Below are 18,538 nucleotides of genomic sequence, written 5' to 3' on the forward strand. Positions count from 1 at the left end.
GCTGTAAGTCAACAATTTAAATAGAAATTCCCAAGGAAATAGAGTCTCTCTGAAGAGAGGAAAGGCATAAATTCAGAGCAGACTGGGTCAGTGAAAGAACAGAGCAGCCCAAAGGTGTATTTCCATAAGCTAATTAATTCTGCAGAGATACAGACACAGATCTATACATGCACACATGCACACGAAATGGAATGTTATTGAGGGAGGGTGAGTGCTACTGGTTAATTAACATTGGTTCATTGTGTCAGTATTAAGAAATTGGTTCAAAATGCAGGTGAATTCAGCCATCCTCTTAATCCACCACATCTGCATCACCACAGGCAGCATCTGCAGGCCTGGAACAGATAAAATGTATTCCTGAACCCTGTTCTGAAGGGCCCTTGCACAGCAGGGACACAAAGGTGAGAGGCTGAGGAGCAGCTGCTGATGGCAGAAAAAGGGGCTGAAGGACACACCATCCTCACACAAAGGGAAAATGAAGGGTCTAGAAATTACAGCTCCTGTCAGAAGAAAGGAGATGAAAAAGGATGTCTGCTACAAGAAAGAGAGGTGTGAAATAAGAGGGAAAGGCTCTTTTCTTTGCAAGAGAATTAATGCCACAAAACGAAGGAATGCAAAATCTGTAAAGAGAGAAAAGTGTGGGGAAAGAATTCTTTAAAATGAGAGATGAGAAATGAGTTCTTGAAAAAAGGAGAGAAAATCCACCTCAATAGTCCTCACCCTCCACAAAGATTTGGGGTTTTTGTTATTTGTTTCCTTTCTGTGCTTGCTCTCAATTCAGCTCTTTTCAACTTGTTTCTTCCATTCCCTGATACCCTATAAATCAACCACAGAAGCCTCAGTGGCAATCCAGGAGATTGGCACTTCCTCCTCTGCCCTGGCTTTTTAGCATGGGCATTGTATTTCCTTTTATTTACATTCTCATTATCGTGCTGGCTCAGTCCCTGCAGCTCTTCAGAGGTGTCACTGGATGAAATATGAGCTCTTGCATTTACAACCACTACACTTTTATTAAACTGAAGCTCAGTGTAGGGTGGAGAGGGCAAGCACAAGTGTATATATATATATATATATACATAAACACATGCAAATTTAAACTTTTGATAGGAATGATGTTATTTTATCTAACACCACATTCTTCCTCAGCTTTGCCTTGTTTACAGTTTGCTCCTGAAAGATTTAAGTGCAGGAAACAACCTTGCTGCTGATTTAAAGTAAATTTTCTTCTTCAATTCACAGATGCACGAAGAGAGCAGGGACTGAGTGTGGTGCCAGCACAGCCTGGTGCTTAGAGCATCCTCATCCCCCTGAGCTGGCAGCACAGCCTGCCCTGCTGGGCACACACCCAGGGGCTGGCCACCAGGAGCTGCTCAGAGACAGCTTGAACCTTTGCTAAATTGCTTTCTTTGCTTTGCTCTTTTTGTTTTGTTTTGGGGGTTTTTTTGTTGTTTTTTTTGGTGAGGTTTTTTTTTTCTTGTTGGTTTTTTTTTTTGGTTTGGGTTGTTTTGGTTTTTTTTTTTTTTTTGGTTGGGTTATCTGTGCTCACTAATCAGGTGGAAGTAGTTACTAATGCAAAAGGTTTCTTCTGCTTACAGGTACTGATAAATGATAATATATTTATTCTTTTCCTGTTTTTATTTCTAGTGCTTGTTGAAATGACCCTGGGATGAATCCCTTCCACACCAGATGGCTGCAGTGAGTTGTGTCTTAGGCTGAAGATTGTTTAGCCAGTACAGAGCATTCTCTGAGCTGTTTTCCTTACAATGTATTTAAAAATGGAAGAATGGGATGTAGCATTTCCTGAGTTTGGATTTATTTCTGCCCACATTTTTGTGGCTGCTTTAATAGCAGGGTAGGAGATCTGGGTCTGGTAGACTCACCTGTGGTAATCTTAATCCAGTGTAGGCCCAGGTTAAAATAATCACTTAGGTTTGTAACTTTGTGCAAAATAGTATCTATATTTGCTTAGCCCATAGGACATGCACATTTCCTTTTATAATGAGCACCGTGCATGTACATGCATATTTTACACTGCTGTTAATGAAAGAGACTCCATTTCACTGCTCCTTGCTCAAGAGCAGAGAGTGAATTTTCCTTAAGGCAAATAGATGTTTTAACAGAATACACTTTAGGTTACTTAATGAGCCTTGTTTTATTCATCCTTTCATATTTGTTCCAATTTTTACCGTTTGTTAACTTTACTATTTGGGAAGTTCCAAACTCAGAGTTGCCTGCAAATGGCTCTGAAGGTTTGGATTGGAAGGGACCTTAAAGATTCCCAGTTCCAGCCCCCTGCCACGGGCAGGGACAGGGCGGCAGGGACACCTCCAGCACTGCAAAGCACCACAAAATAATCGTGTGTGATTTTCCAGGGCTCTGGGATGGACAGCCAGGATTCCCAGGCTGCCTGAACAATCCTGTGCTATTCCCAGGGCTCTGGGATTCCCAGGCAGGATTCCCAGGCAGGATTCCCAGGCAGGATTCCCAGGCTGCCCACCCTTGCTGGCACTGGCAGTGTCCCTGCACACACAGACCGTGCCCAGGGCTGGCTTTGCTGGGGGAACAAGCAGCTCCAACACCTTCCCCAGCTCCATCCTGCAGCATCTCCAGCGCCTGCCAGAGCAGCAATGCTGAAAGCTCACACAGTGCCAGGGCTGGCCAAGGACGAGGCAGAGGCTAAAACCGTCCAAAGGGTGTAAATGATGATTTTAATAAAGATGCAAACGACCCTGTCCCCTGCATCTGAAGGCTGCAAGGTGAAAATGCAGAACACCCGTCTCCATGGTTGGTGGGAGGACTTTGAAAACAAGTTGGTTATAATAAATTCACTTTTTGTTAAGGAAAAAAGTCAAGGCATAAAGTGCAGCTAATGGGCCCAGTGTTAATTGTAAAACTGACAGGCGTTAGATGAAATGGGTAATTTTACAAATACAGCTGAAGGGGATTAAATTACATGCAAGAATTATTAGACTGCATCTTGCTTTTATTAAAAAAAAAAAAAAAGCTATATTTTAGGAGCAAGGACCTCAAGAAAAAATTAACTCTAGTTTACCCACAGTATACTTGAAATTAATGTCCAGACAGAGCGTCTGGGGCAGGACTCACAGGTCTTGCCTGTGGGAGACCAACTTATCAATAGCAAATATTTGGAGATTTCATGAGGAGGAATAACTGAGCCTGAGTGCAAAGTGCTCATTATGGCAGCAGCTGGCAGAGCTTTGGGATGTCCCTGGGGCTGCTGGGCTGGGCTGGGCTGCAGCACATCCCTGAGCTGTGCCCTGTGCTCCCCCCGGGCACTGCCCTGGCACAGGGACACAGGGACACAGGGACGGGGACACAGGGACACAGGGACACAGGGACACACACAGGGACACAGGGACGGGGACACAGGGACACAGGGACACACACAGGGACACACACAGGGACACACGGACACAGGGACACGGGGACACACACAGGGACACAGGGACAGGGACACGGGGACACAGGGACACACACAGGGACACAGGACACACGGACACAGGGACACGGGGACAGAGGGACACACACAGGGACACAGGGACACAGGGACACACACAGGGACACACACAGGGACACAGGGACACACGGACACAGGGACAGAGGGACACACACAGGGACACAGGGACACACACAGGGACACACACAGGGACACAGGACACACGGACACAGGGACACAGGGACACAGGGACACACACAGGGACACACACAGGGGCACACACGGACACAGGGACAGCTCAGACCCCAAACACGGGCAAGGAAAATCTGCCCCATGGCAAACAGCAGCTGAAAATGGCACACAGGTACCTACTGATGGATCAAATATTAAACACCATTAAAGTTTATCATTGCACAATAGTAATGATAGTACTATTATCATTAAATATAATTATTAATATTCTACTGCCTGGCTGGAGAGATCAGCTTCCAAAAGGGACTCTCTCCAGGCAATAAACCAAAAAGATAGTGGTGTCTCCTTTTTTATGACATGACTTTTTGACTCTAGCAGGTCTATTTTGAGTTGTGGGTCTCCTCCAACTCATAATATTCTGTGATTCTGTGATTTGCACCACTAAGCCAGCAGCATCAAATTAGTTTCACAAACAGCCAAGCTCAGCAGGGCTGCTCTGCCTGTGTGAACCTGCAACACCAAAACTTTCTGAGAGGAGATACCTGAAAAACCAACAGTGTTTAAAATCTCAAGATAAAAATAGCTAATAATAACAAATATAATTTCTAAAAAATAGATTTTTTAGACTTCTTGGCTAATCCTTACAATGATCTATTCACAATGTATAAATACTGTCCTCTGCCTCTCCTTTAATTAGTTTCACAGTTGTACACAGGGATGCAAAACCAACATTATTCTCCAAAAAAGGAGGCACCAGAATTTTGAGGTCCCTCTCAAGCGTCTTTTTGGCACACAGCTAGGATCAGGTACAGTGGTTTGAACATGAAATATGCCATGTCAAATCTGCAGTCAGATGTTTCTGCAGACACTGTATGGAGTTCCCCCATCATGAGACGTTTTTGCTGTGACATTCCCAAGGAGGGGACTGCAATGTGTCCTTCCAGGGCACACAGGGGATGCTGCAGCAGCCACTGGCCTCAAATTGATTTCCCCAGGTGGGAAATGCAGGTTGAGCTGGAACCAAGGCAAGATTGATTCCAAAGCAACAAGGGAAAAGAAAAGTCATGAGAATGCCAATCAATCAAACATGATGCTTTTGTAGAATAAATATCAGAAACTCTTCAGAGGACACATCATGAAATAGTTGCAAAAGACTTCAGAATTATGAATTAGGTAAGTGAACTTAATTTTTTTTTTCCTTTTATGGAATAGGTAATTTAACAAAAAATCCCTGATAAGCCAAGACAATGCATTACAAATGGACTTTTTCTCTCTGCAAATTTATTGCTGCTCATGGGGTTTTTTTTGTCATTGAAAAGAAAATCAGACACTTCAAGTCCTTGACTGACAACTGCACCAATTTCCATTTAGACTGGTTTGCTTTTGATTTGAGTTAGGAACGGGTTTTGGAAGAACAATAATCAATGAATATATAATGGAGTGAAATAAAGCAATCAAAAGTAGTAATTAGTTCAGTGCCTAATTCAAGGACATTTTATGCCTGAGTTATAATGGGAAAAGCAGAACTGTGTATTTGTACATTCAGGTTTTAACTACAATGCAAAACCTCAGGGTTTTTCCCCTCTCAGAGGCACCTTGTCTGAACTGGTGGGATTACACACACTTGGCACTGGCTGCAGACCTGACAGGAGCACTTCCAAAACATGGAATGGCACAGGGACAAGCACGAGTTAAGCCACACAACCCCCCTGTAAGGGCACTCTCATCATGAGCAGCGTTTTAGGGCACATCACAAAGCTGGAGCCTCCCCTGATTTTAGTCTGCACACAGAGCACTGGTGCCTCTAAGTGTGTGTGTGTTCCCTTCCCCCAAACACATCTGGGCAGATGCAGGAGCAGCCCCAGCTGGGCACAGCCAGAGCACTTTTCCACATTTTATTCCTCACAAATGTTCTCATGGCCGTGATGCAGCCAGAAGCCATCTCCCCTCTGCACCACGTTTGTGGTCAGTTTGTCAAAATCTACTGACAGCACAGCAGCTCTTTGCAGCTTTTCCTCTCTGAAGTTACCCAGTTCCATAAAATTTTACTTCTTCACTGGGGAACTATGCAGCAAATGAGCAGAACTGTAATATATCCATGCTCATAACCTACACTGGAATTCTGCACAACAGCAATTTCATGTTAAGGATCTTTAAAAAACAATTAGCTGTTTTTTCTACTTTGACTTAAAAGTCAATTTATGATCAGTTTGTTTGGATTTTGTTGTTGTTTTTTTAAAGGAAGTTTTGGTTGGGTTTTTAAAACAGAAATATTTATTTTCCCAAGCTGAAAGCACGTGTGGGTTTGCTCACATTTATTAAGGAAATTTGTGTGTGTATAAGCATACACTTCCTTTCAGAAACAGCAGTGTATAAAACAGAACTTGCCACAGAAATACAAAGCAAGAGTGGCAGTGTGAATGTGGGAGCAATCTTCCTCTTATAACAGGTGGACCACTGCATTATGGCAATTCACCCATGCAAAGAATAGAAAAAAACCAAATTGGGTTGGTCCAGGCAGAACTGAGGATAGAAACACTATAAATGAGAACTCTCTGCAGCTCCCATCCAAACGAGCCAGTGCTTCCCAGAAGATCACTTTCCCCACTCCACAGAACTGTTCAAGTTGAACAGATTGCTCCAAAATGTGAAGCATAATTAAGCAGAACACAAGTACCAATTAAGCTCTACTTGCACAGAAGAAACTGCTCAAAAAGTATTGCTCCAATACAGATCCAGATGTTTCAGCAAGAGGAAATGTCCTGAAATGTTTGTGGTGCTGTGAGCAAGCTCTGCTGCCGGGGTGGGGTGGGGTGGGGACAGGCTGGGGACAGCCCAGGGCTGGGGACAGGCTGGGGACAAGCTGGGGACAGCCCAGGGCCGGGGACAGGCTGGGGACAGGCTGGGGACAGCCCAGGGCTGGGGACAGGCTGGGGACAGGCTGGGGACAGCCCAGGGCTGGGGACAGGCTGGGGACAGCCCAGGGCTGGGCTCTGGAGATGGGCTGGGTGGGCAGCACCCTCACTTGGGGCATTTCAATGGATCCTGATCTCGGGCAAACAACAGTGCCTGGATTCCTCTTCATGAAAACATTCATGTCCCAGTTTTTGGTTTGCCAGGAAGTGGAACCAGAAGGGAGGCTCCAGGACACTGAGATAAAAGGACAGTGCCTGAACCAGCCTGCTGCCACTGATGTTCCTTTAAGTACACACTGCATTCTCCTTCCTGACCCAGATAAAGCTGCTTTGGTCCCTGTATTCACTCAGATTCTTCTCCCAGAGAGCATTTGGAACCAGCTATAAACCAGTCCTGGTTTTTACACATACACACCTCTGCCCAGGGTGAGAGCGTTCTCTCGCTGAAACTTTTCATCCAAATAAATGTCAGCTCCTGACAGCAATTTAAAAAATCAGAAAATCCCATCCAATACACTATATTCCTTGGCATTAGTAAGAATCTAGTGTGAAAGCAGCAAGTTGTTTCAAGATTCCCAACAGTTTATTCCTTACAAGGAATTCCTCTGCCCTTTCCCCAGGGTCATACCTGGTTTGTGGTGATGTTTCAGCCAACTGCCTTGGCCACAAATCCTTCCCCATCCTTCACCCCTCAGCTGCCCCTGGTGTCCTGGTGCTGGCCAGGAGAGAGTTAACTTCTGCAGCAGCCAGAAGGGCTCACCTGAACCCTGGGGTTCAGGAAGGGAGTCAGTGCTCTGAGGGGTGTGAATTGTTCCCCTCTCTGCTATCAGCACTGTGCTGTTACTGTTTCTTATTTCATTGCTGTTTCTAGTGAATTATTCTTATCTCGAGCCATGACCTTTACCTTTCTGGCCCTGCAACTCTGCTTTCCACCCCACTGAAGGGGGAGGAAGGAAGTCAATGAGTGGCTCATGGTCTGGGTTTCAGTGGCAGCACCAGAGCAGGGGTGAGACTGAGCCCACCCTGAGCTCCCATGCAAGAGCCAAAGCAGCAGCAGCTGCAGCCAGGCAGCAAAGCAAACAGGCAGGGAGCTGAAAGCCCAGCAGACAAGATAGGAGAGTTTCAGGAAACACACAACAGCTTAACAACTCCCTAAACTTGGCCCAGCTCGTGGTGCTGGGAACATTACAACTTTGTCTCTGTGGCAAAAAGTTCTTTGGGACAAGCAGAAAATTTCCTTCCATTTTTCTGTGTCCTTATTCTGCTTCTCCTGGAAGGCCAATAGGGACAACCACTGTAAGACACTCTGCTGGGATGTAAATGCAACCAACTACACACTTGATGAGTTGCTGTGAAGCCAAAATATTTAGTTATTTAAAACTTTACCATGCTCAGGGTTAGAAGATTTAGATTCCACTAATCTGTCTACGGATCTTTCTGCTTCTGAAACTCAGTAATTCTATGACTAGGAGAGGAAGGCCATGAGGTTTAGATCTTCCCAGGCTGGGATCTGGCTTTGATCAGTCCCCTAAAACCATTGGCAAATTCAGAGACCTGGTTTGTTTTCTAAGTACCACCAACAGAGAGTGATTTGAGACTAATAAACAGCAGTGCTTGTAAACACTGGAGCTGTTCTGGCTGACAGTGTCTGAGGACTTCTGCAGGCAGAAAACAAATACACAATTAGGAACATGACCAATGCCAGAACGTAGCTTATTAAATTTTCATGCTGACTCTGATTGCTTTCATTTAGCAGCACAGATGTTAAACCAGGATGAGGAGATAGAGTGCCCATGAGTACTGGGAAATGGCTGCAATACCAGCAAGATCTGCAGAAGAGTCATTAGAGCAAGTGCTGCACACACATGCTGATCACTCTTACCAGTCAGTTGATTTTAAAGACACCACGAAAACATTTGAATATACTAGATTTCATCATTCTGATTGTTCCATTCTGTATTAAGGAAGTCATGTAGAAGCTCTAATGCAATCCATAGGAGGAAATGTGCCAAAGAGCAAGAGGCACAAGGAGCAGGTTGAGATGAATGCACCATTATGGGAAAGCTCATCCTAGAGCTGAACCTTGCACTGAGGAGCCTTTTGGCTCTTTCCCTTTTGCTCTGGGCTCTGACATCAGGGTGGGGACCACCAAAGGGAAAAAGCAACCAAGACCCACAACCTTTGATGGGAACTTCTGGTCTAGGCTCAACCAAGGGAAGCCTGAGCAGTCTGCAGTGCACAGTCCTATTTATTTTAGGGAGGAAGAAAAAAGAAGAAAAATTTCCCTTTCAGAATGCTTCAGATTTCATCTCGTAATGTCAAGACTCCTTTTATTCATCTACATGAAATTTAACTTCATTTTGGCCTAATCCCAGACTAACAGGACAATGGAGAGCTGAGCACTGGACGTGCAGACACCCAGGGAGTGGCTGTGAGCTGCCAGTGCTGCCGTGGCACCTGGGAGCCCCCAGCCCTGCCTGGGCAGCCAGGGCAGCCCGAGCTGTGGGCACAGGGCACTGCTGCCCCTCTGGCCCTAGGGACGGCTCTGGCAGCTCCCCCTTCCCTCCAGGCCCGTTTGTGCCCAAACCCCAGCAGCCCTGGCACTGCCACAGCACCCACGGGCACACCTGGCCACTGCAGGGAGCCAGGGACTCTCAGGAAGGCTGGTGCACATAAAATGGACAAATTCAATGTTTTACTCTTTCAACTGTGTGAAACCTCCTTTTAAGCGAAAAAGAATTAACTTAAATTAGGACTTAATTAAGATACATTAAGATTAATTAGGACTTAGTTAAGATGCATTTGGATATGCATCCTCAATTCAAGGTTCCCATGTGTGGGTTTAAGAATTGCAGAAGCGGGTGCAAAGTAATGTTAATTATGTTCCATTTATATTGACTATTTATATAGCTATCCCTTTCCAATTATAAGCACCTCTCACGCAATTTCTTCAAGAAAAGCAGCCTTAACTGAAATTCTTGAGATTCCTCTTCAGTCAAAAGAAATCTCTCCTCCTACAACCATAAATTTATTAAGCCAAGTGAAATTATTCCAGATTTCAAACATGACACTTTCAAACAGCTTTCTTGTGGTTGTTGCACGTTTCCAAAAACAAGGAGACAACCAGGAAAGCACAGGCAGGTGAGTATCCAGGTGAGTGATGCTCCAGAAATGGTTCAGCATCGATGGGGGAAGCTGGAGCACAAATCTCATTTTAACACTTACTGGTGACACCGTGCCCACGATACTGTGGCGATCAGTGAAAAAGAGGAGCAGTTTTTAACATCTCAGCCACTGTCGTGGGGCTGGGGGAAGGATGTGTCTTCAAACCCCAGGTGGGCCCTTCCAGAGTTCAGAGTCAGCCTCAGGGCAGGCTCCTTCCACCCCAGAGCCCCTTTCCTTCCTTTCCCCTTCCCTCCCTGCAGAGGAGAATCTCCTGCCCTGGCTGGACCCTGCTCCCACTGCAGAAACCACAGCTGGCTGCTCCTCACAGCACAGATGGAAAATTCCTGAACACCTCTGGCTGCAACATTCCAAACATCCTCTGTGGAATGATGATCTAAGTTATCTTTAATGGTCCAAGCCAAAAAACTATCTTTTGGCCTGATGATGTCTCTTTAAAGTGAATGCTGTTCTTACACTCTTTAACTTCTATAATTTAAACATGTATGGCAAGGGGGAAAAAGCTCCACACTTATTTTCCTTTCTGCTGCAATAAGAAACCACATTTATTTCATATAAAATTTACCACCATTATTTATTAGCAGGCAGAAAGCTTCCGGGTATAATAAAAATCTGGTACATAAAGCTGCAGCTTGCCTGAGGAGAGGGGGAATTAACTGTAATAAAACTCGTTTAAAGAGCCTCATAGTATCACTTCAGAAATACTAAAAAGGGGGGAGAAGCAAGACGAAAAGGAAAGATTTTTTTTTTTAATGAATTACAAAATATTTTCTTTCTGCTAAATTCTCATATGAAAACAAAAGACAAGTTTTTCTCATGGCTACATTTAAGAGTATACATAGAAGGAATATCTTCTTTTCCACACTGGCTAACATTTTACCTCTTGACAGACAGCAATTATACCTGATGATTTCTTCCTGAGTGTCAGATGATTACATTGCTATTTTAGAGACTTTTGATGGCCACCACACACAGGAGGCGCCAGTTCTTTAGGCACACCCAACCTCGTGGTTATCCATTGAGCCCAGCTGGCACAGCTTCACTCAGGAAAAAACATCCAGAAACACCAAAAATGCTCCTGTAACACAATGGCAGGACTGAAGAGACACAACACAGAGCCTGGGGAGACGTTCAGGACTTGTGTACTGCAGACAGGGACAGCACCCAGGGGACAGCACCCAGGGGACAGCACATGGGGACAGCACCCAGGGCACAGCACCCAGGGCACAGCACCCAGGGGACAGCACCCAGGGGACAGCACCCAGGGCACAGCACATGGGGACAGCACCCAGGGCACAGCACCCAGGGCACAGCACCCAGGGGACAGCACCCAGGGGACAGCACCCAGGGCACAGCACACAGGGGACAGCACCCAGGGGACAGCACCCAGGGGACAGCACCCAGGGCACAGCACACAGGGGACAGCACCCAGGGCACAGCACATGGGGACAGCACCCAGGGGACAGCACACAGGGCACAGCACACAGGGGACAGCACACAGGGGACAGCACACTTGCCTGGCTGAGCAGGGCAGGCAGGAATGCCAATTCCTTTAGTCAGGTATTATCCCTACTGCGTGCATTTTCTTTTAGCTATTGGCTGTATTTCCCACTATTGGTAAGAAAAAGAAATAATCTTCCTGTGAAAGTTAAATCCCTTCAGATTACACTTCAGAATTCTGTTTCAGTTTCAGGAGGTTGGGTTGGTGTTTTTATTACCTTGTTTTGGAAACACTCTCTCTGCTAAACAAAATAACCTGCATGGGACTGATGTACAACTCTGCCTGAATCCCTCATCATCCAACAGCTCTTCCTCTCCAAAGCACCTCAGAGGAGAGTCTTGCAAGGGAGGAGACAATAAACAGTGAGAGAACCAAGCCAGACTCATCAGGTCCACAGAATTTGTTCTGTAACAATCAATCACAGGCACTGGCACATCCATCAGGCAGCCTGGCAGCTGCTTCAAGAGCATCAGGGAATCTCTACCCTCCACACCAGCACTTCCATGGTTATAAATGAAGAATAACTTTGACAGCTACAAGCTCTGTACAAGGACAAACTCGGCTTCAGTGATGCTGCCATTCAGTTTAGAAAATGTTGTGCATGTCTTTTTCTTGAATCCCATTAGTTTTTCCTGGAAACCAACCCCCAGTGCAGGTCCCAAAGCTTGCACCCTGCTCCCCTCTGGCTGCAGCTGGATGGGATTTGGATCCCCTGGACAGGGCACAGCCAGCACCACATCCTGGGATCAGGGATCTGCACTTCTGTCATACACGGCCAGCTGGAGCCTGCAGGGAGGATTTGAGGCAGCAGCCACAGCCTGCAGCCTCTCTTGCAGCTCTAAAAAATGGGTAAAGCATAAGTCCTCCTCTTCAAAAATATATTAGACCAGCATTTTATCTTGGAAAAAAACTGAAGCCAAACAAAAATTCTTGAAATAAAACTGAGGATTTCCATCAAGATTTATACAGTTCTATTAATTTTATTTTAAAATAGTCTACAGAATATTAAGTGCTTCTAACAACCTTCTGCCCAGCAGATAAAGTGATGGATAGATAGAGTCGAGATGCAAGGGAACAAACATGCAGGTACCAAACTCATGTACTGTTGCATTTTTTATACATGGGGAATTAACAGAAGCAGAGCAGTCATGGAATATGGTGTGGGATATGGTAGAAGTTTTGCTGTGGTACACGGGGATATTCTTTCTGCATGCCTACCATGTTCTTTGGAGAAAGGCTCATTTGAAGCTGTGCTTAGTAAAATACCTGATCAAGATCGTTATCTAGCTGTTCCATCACTATCACAAAGGTTAGCACTTTTCAAACCATTAGCAAACTTCTAAGTGAGCTCAGCACCCAGGTTCTTCAAATACTGATGCATAAAGCATAAATTAAAGAGTTAGAAATACTTACATTGCAATGTAAGCACCCACTTTGCCTTCTCCTTTGCTGCCACCAGCACATCAGAGAAAACAACTTAATGTCACCTTTGAAGATCCCTGACTTATTGAAATCTGTATTCCACTACATTAACAACCACTCACATTCTATTAATGTTCTAATTTCACATATAAACAATTCTCAGCACAGGAACAAAGTCAAAAGGGAAAAACACAAGCTCATATAGTAAGTACCAAATAAACATATCTGGGTTTCCAAGTGAACTATTTTGCAGCCAGAAGCACAGAATTCCAATCCCAACGATGCAAATGTGGTCAGGTTTATAACAGTGAGGCAGCCCGGGCAGTCAGAGCTCTGTCCCCCCTCCTGCAGCTGCAGGGGCTGCTGACCACAGGCCAGAGCTGCTCCGTGAACACAGCGTGGGCTCTTTGCTCACTTTTACTCATCTCACCCTCACACACACCTTCCTCACCTCTCACAGCCTTGGCTTTGCTGGGGAAACACTGGGGAGACTCTTCTAGGAAAAGTAATTGCTTCAGGAACAGCAGACTCTGGAATTATAGTAATGAGGTCTGCAAAGGAGGTGTAAAAACATTCTTGCAGTTAATGCAAGGCAAATGCAATAGCACTGCAAATGCTTCAACATCTGACTTGGCAGCTTATTTTTAAGGTGAGCATTTCTGCTGCCATTATTTGAAATGAGTTGTCATTGTTGGAGAGCTTAATTTATTTGTAATTATGTAATTGCAATCCAGTGACATTCTAGGAGTAAACTAAAAGCTCCCACGATATTCATTTTGTAATAAGGAAATCAATCATGTAATAACAAATACATACCAATTTACATATCTTAATATAAATAACTCTTAATTAAACAATTTTTAGTATTTTTTCCTAATTCTGTAGGAGGATTGCTAGGATTATGTGACAGCACTGATTTTACTGTAGCAGGATTGAAATTCCATCTGCTTTTCTTGATCCGGTAAAACAGATTTAACTTTTACATTTTCTTTATTTTTTTGGAATCTTTTGCCAGCCTGTACCAACCCACATCTTGAAGAAATCTGAATAAAGAAACATAGGTGTTTATGCTAGTATTTTATCCTCACATTTCCCTTGCTAGATAAACTTCACACAGCGATCGAAACAAGAATACAATCAGTGACTTGGGGGTCCCTTTGTTTTGAAAAATACCTCATTTGCATCATCAAGAAGTTATTTTCTTTAAAAATTCAGTGATAGCTACATCCCTTTATGAAAAGATGAACCCTAAAGCCCACTTAGTTGTTAAAACCTGTATGCTTTACTAATCCGGGGAAACGTTTAAGACAAAAAAGTTCATTACATTCATTTGCACTCATTACATTGATTCACTGCAAGCCAAATCTTCCAGGTGGTGAAAACATAAATATTTCTTGTTAGGTTATTTTGCTGAAGCGTCTGGAACAGCAATTACAGCAAAGTTTTGCTTTGTTCACATTCAGTCCATCATGTCTTTAATCTGCAAATTAAATATCACAACAAAACTCTTGTAGCCCCATGAAATCATACACCTAATTATCAGTTCTGGTTCTATTATCCCAAGAGGGCCTTTCCTTTTTCAAATTTGGTACTAATTTATTTTCAATAGAGAGCAAAAATTAACAGTTAGAAAAAATAATTAGGAAAACTTAAAGAATAATACAGAAGACAAAAACCATCACAGTTTGAGATTCTCTCTGGCTAAAGTAATCTATCAAATCAAACAGAAGTCCCCAATACAGCAGAAGGCAGAGTTGCCTCTTTGCAGCCTGTGTGATTGTTAATAAAGACCGAGAGCCCCGGAGCTGACAGACTCCACTTTCCTCCCACAGCCATCTGCTGCATTTAACCACGAGCAAACACGAGCTGCACAACTGCACTTCTCTTACCATCTGACAAGTCAATGAGCCCGAGGTAGTGCAGAAGTTTCAGAGAGGAGCACACCACCACCACAATCCCCAGGGTCTGGAGCCCCTCTGCCTCTCCTTCCGTGCACATCCCGCCGGGCGGAGCCGCTGCCAAATCCTGCTCCAAGCTTCCCTTCGTGCTGCTCAGCTCCGAGCTCAGCACATTCCCCTCTCCCCCTCTCTCACTCCCTCTCTTCCCCAACCTCTCCCCCTCCCCTCTCACTTGCGCTTTTTTCGTTTTTGGAGCATGCAAGCAACTTCTGCATTGAACCGTAACTTATGGTTTTATTTTCTTTCACCTCAGGGTAATTCTCTCAGGAGTTTGCTCTGCTCCAGAACAACCGAGCACTGTGCTGCTAACCTCAACAACATCTCACACAATCTTTCTCTTTTTTTAAATACCTGTGATACCAGTTGCATTTGAGAATTTCTCAGTAATTCTGCCAATGCAGATGCTTTTTGTCAATGCCTCTTCTGTACTACATAAGAGAATAAGGGACACTGTAAGGCAGGAAAGGGCTTTCCTTTTCTGAATGCCTCCCCTAGCCCACAACATCGTGGGATAAACAAAATCTCACCTCCCACATCCATGTGTGCACCCACAGGCAGCCCAGGAGCTGCCCTGACAGCAGGAGTGCACCCCAGCACCTCCAGTGCAGACACACGGGGGGCCAGGCTGGCTGAACAAGCCCCCCTGGCAGGAGCTGAGGCAGAAGAGCCTTTTCCACCCTTTCATCTCGGTGTTTCACCAGGCTGCCAGCCCTGGGCAGCACCGTGGCTGCTCACCAGCCCACGATGTCTTTCCCCATTATCACCACAGATGGGAGAACACTTGGCAGAGTCAGTGTTTTTATCAGGATGGTCGATGCAAAATTGCAGCCTCAGGAAAAGATGGGTTTTTCAGGCATGCTGGTATTCCCGTGTAGGATGTTCAGGAGAACAGAGCTCACCAATGCCTTTTATTCTGCAGGACTCCCACAGTGCAGGCAGGCAGCAGTGAGCAGGACAGGCTGCCTTTCACCCACCCCACTGCTCCAGCCTCTGCTGGTGAACACCAAGTGCAGAATCCCAGCTGGATTTTGTGTATCACAGTGACTAAACAGAGCACTTGAATTGCTGAGAGATGCTCACAGTGAGAGCAGGCTGCTCTCACACACTGGAGAGACCAGGTAAACAAGCAATCAGCACATTAACTGAGTTTGCATGCAGGTGGCCAAGGAGGAGAACACCCTGGGAATGTGTTATGAGGGTTCTCTGCCGTGGGCATCCACCTCCCAGAGCTCAGTGGCATCACAACAAAGCCACTTCTCCTGATGAATACTTTAGACCAAAGGACTTTTTAGTGCTCTGTAGCATCAGCCACACTAGGTTTTCATTGCCCTCACTGTACAACTGGCTATAATGCCACATCATGGTTCATATCTATCAGATTAACACATTCACCTCTAAAACTGTCAAGGATCTGAAATCACTGTACTGTCAAATCTCTCCCAGATAGAGAAGAATTTGAAAGGGTAACATGATAAGCAGACCTCAAAACATTTAGATAATTCCTCGGGTTACCATGTCCTGTTGCCACTAAAAAACCAAACTACTACTACACAAAACCCCCAAATTAACAAAAAAAAATCGCACCCTCCATCACATGAAGTTTGCACAGGCATAATGACCACAAAAATAGCCAGGTTCTTTCCTGTCCATGGAAGGGATGTTTGTCAGATTTGCTGGCTGTCTGGTGGGCTTTGCACTGTTTTCTCCAACTCCTTAAATTGACAGATCCTGAAGAGCACACAGAATCAGAGCCCACTTCACCCACTTGTTCCCAGGCATTTTGTTTACTTACAGAAACATTTAATGGCAAAGTTTCTTCCTAGCAATGTACAAACCTGCTGAATCCAATTATCACTTAAAAAAAAAAAAAAGGGGGGGGGGGAACTCAAAAAATGATGCTATAATGAGTAATGGAACTCAAAGCACCTGGCTCCCCAAAGGTGTGCCTTACAATTCTATGGTTGTCTCACCATAATATCTAAACTCTGCAGCTCCTAAAGCCCTGCAGCTCAGCAAGAGAAGGGGGGAAGGACACAGGGAAGTGTGAGTTCCATTGCTTGTGTTACTGCAATTTCTGCCAAGTCTAACATGTTTGATGCTTTAGGTGTTCCTGATACAAGCAGCTCCAAAAGAACATGAGTTTTGTTCCTTTGAGTGCTCACTGCTTGAAGAATTCGTGCATGCCAGAAGCTCAGAATTCATTTGACAATATATCCAATTCTGTCAAGGCCAAATCATGATTTTTCTGAGGCTGAGTCAGTTTTCAAACAAGCTTGGAGGGAACACTGAATGAGACTTTTCCCATTCAGGACCTTCAGGCTGTTTTGGGATTACCCTGATGCCAGCAGGTCCTCCTGGATGCTGTTTTTTCTCTCCCACTTCCCAAAACTACTCAAAATTGTCGCTTGGTTAATTGTTCACCTGCTCTTTTCTGCCCCAAGAACAGGGATTCCTTATGCTGGGGACATGTCAGGGTTATGCTGTGCTGACTTCTTATGGAAAATGCTGTTAAGTTGCCTGACATGCAGGGCACCAAGTCCCCCCACCCATCCAACCATCCAGACCTACTGTAATGGTTTATGATTAACCCAAATCAGCATTCTGCACTTCCTTAAACACTCAAATAACCACAAGGGACTGACTGAAGAGCTGACTACAGGTGCCTCATGGGAGCCAAATCCTATGCACCCAAATACTGGAGTGTTTGTGTGTTTTCCCCATAATAAGAACTAATTTCAGTAAGGGACAGAGTTATTCCCTATAGCCCATTCCCTATAGCCACACACATTCTTTACTGTATGTATGAGAGAGATTGGTTCTGTGATTTAAACCAAAGGCTATCCAGTTTAGTTCTCCAGCAGAAATCTGCACAGAAATAGAGGATCATCAACTCTTAAAAAGAGGCAGAAATATTAATCAAGATATTATTAGGTATTTTATTTGAGTTGCTTCTGGAGCGATGAGGAAAAACCCAAACCAATGCCCAATAAATACTGTGGGTGACTCATTTATTTTATTTCTATAGAACTCTACAATCTAAAAACCACACTGCATAAACAGCTTTTGGATTGATGCCTCCCAAACATTTCTAATCTGCTGCAGAATACATGCTGTCATCCTCAGAGAGGGTGGGCAGCTCAAGGGACTGTGATTTTACCTAGAATCACACGTGGAATAAACTGCACAGACTAAACTGCCTCGTTTTCTACTGCAGACACTGATCAACAGATTTTGCAGTAGAGCAGCTGGAAGAACATTTTTCTATTTAAATACTGGACAAGGTTAAGCTCATCAATGAAGCAGTAAGCTTTGTTTTTACCAAATCTTGAAGAATGAGGATATAAAATGCTTAATGTTAAAATACCAGATGTTCTGATAATAGAGACAGATATTCCTGCTAGTGCCTACTGCACACATCTCTCACGTGCAGCAAAAGGAGCTGAATGCCTCAATTAGCTGCTGCAAAAGGCATGCATATGAGCCCTCTGAGAATGTAAGTGGGAACTTGATAAAGATCAATTGAAATAACATGTAATGAAAAGGATTTTCTGGTAATAAAAGAATTGCTATGATGACTCAAATTATTTATGTAATCTGTAATCAGCTCTTAAAAGTGGTTGGGGGGAAATAATGCATCACACAAAGGTGAAAAAATCACAGCAGAATGGAGAATAATATTCCTCTCAGCAGAAGCTTCTCCAATGACCAAGCTATTTGGAATAGATTTACACTTTTGAAGAGGAGGATTTGTCACCTCATTTTGCATAATACAAATGCAGCATGACATGGTCTCAATACCCATACCTTTAAGAAAACCCCAGTGGTATTCTGTGATTTGCCTGGTTTAAAACTCTAAATATTAGATTTTTTGTCATTTTGATGAACTATTCCTTTGCTCTTTTGTTATGAT

The 18,538-nt window shown here is 44.4% G+C and overlaps 1 protein-coding gene across 11 annotated transcripts in view; it reads right to left on the minus strand.

Annotated features, from left to right (window-relative positions):
• KCNIP1 (potassium voltage-gated channel interacting protein 1) overlaps positions 1–18,538 on the minus strand; it is a 201,458-nt gene that overhangs the window by 18,427 nt on the left and 164,493 nt on the right. The window contains exon 1 of one of the 11 annotated variants that reach the window (XM_014889923.2): positions 14,560–14,708. The exons of the other annotated variants lie outside the window; for them this stretch is intronic. Coding sequence (XP_014745409.2) covers positions 14,560–14,668 — 109 coding nt within the window. The 5' untranslated portion in view covers positions 14,669–14,708. Of the gene's footprint in view, positions 1–14,559; positions 14,709–18,538 lie in introns of those variants that run through there. 11 annotated transcript variants of the gene reach the window in all.

This window comes from Sturnus vulgaris, chromosome 15 (assembly GCF_052056855.1).
Source record: "Sturnus vulgaris isolate bStuVul1 chromosome 15, bStuVul1.hap1, whole genome shotgun sequence".
Taxonomy (NCBI): domain Eukaryota; kingdom Metazoa; phylum Chordata; class Aves; order Passeriformes; family Sturnidae; genus Sturnus; species Sturnus vulgaris.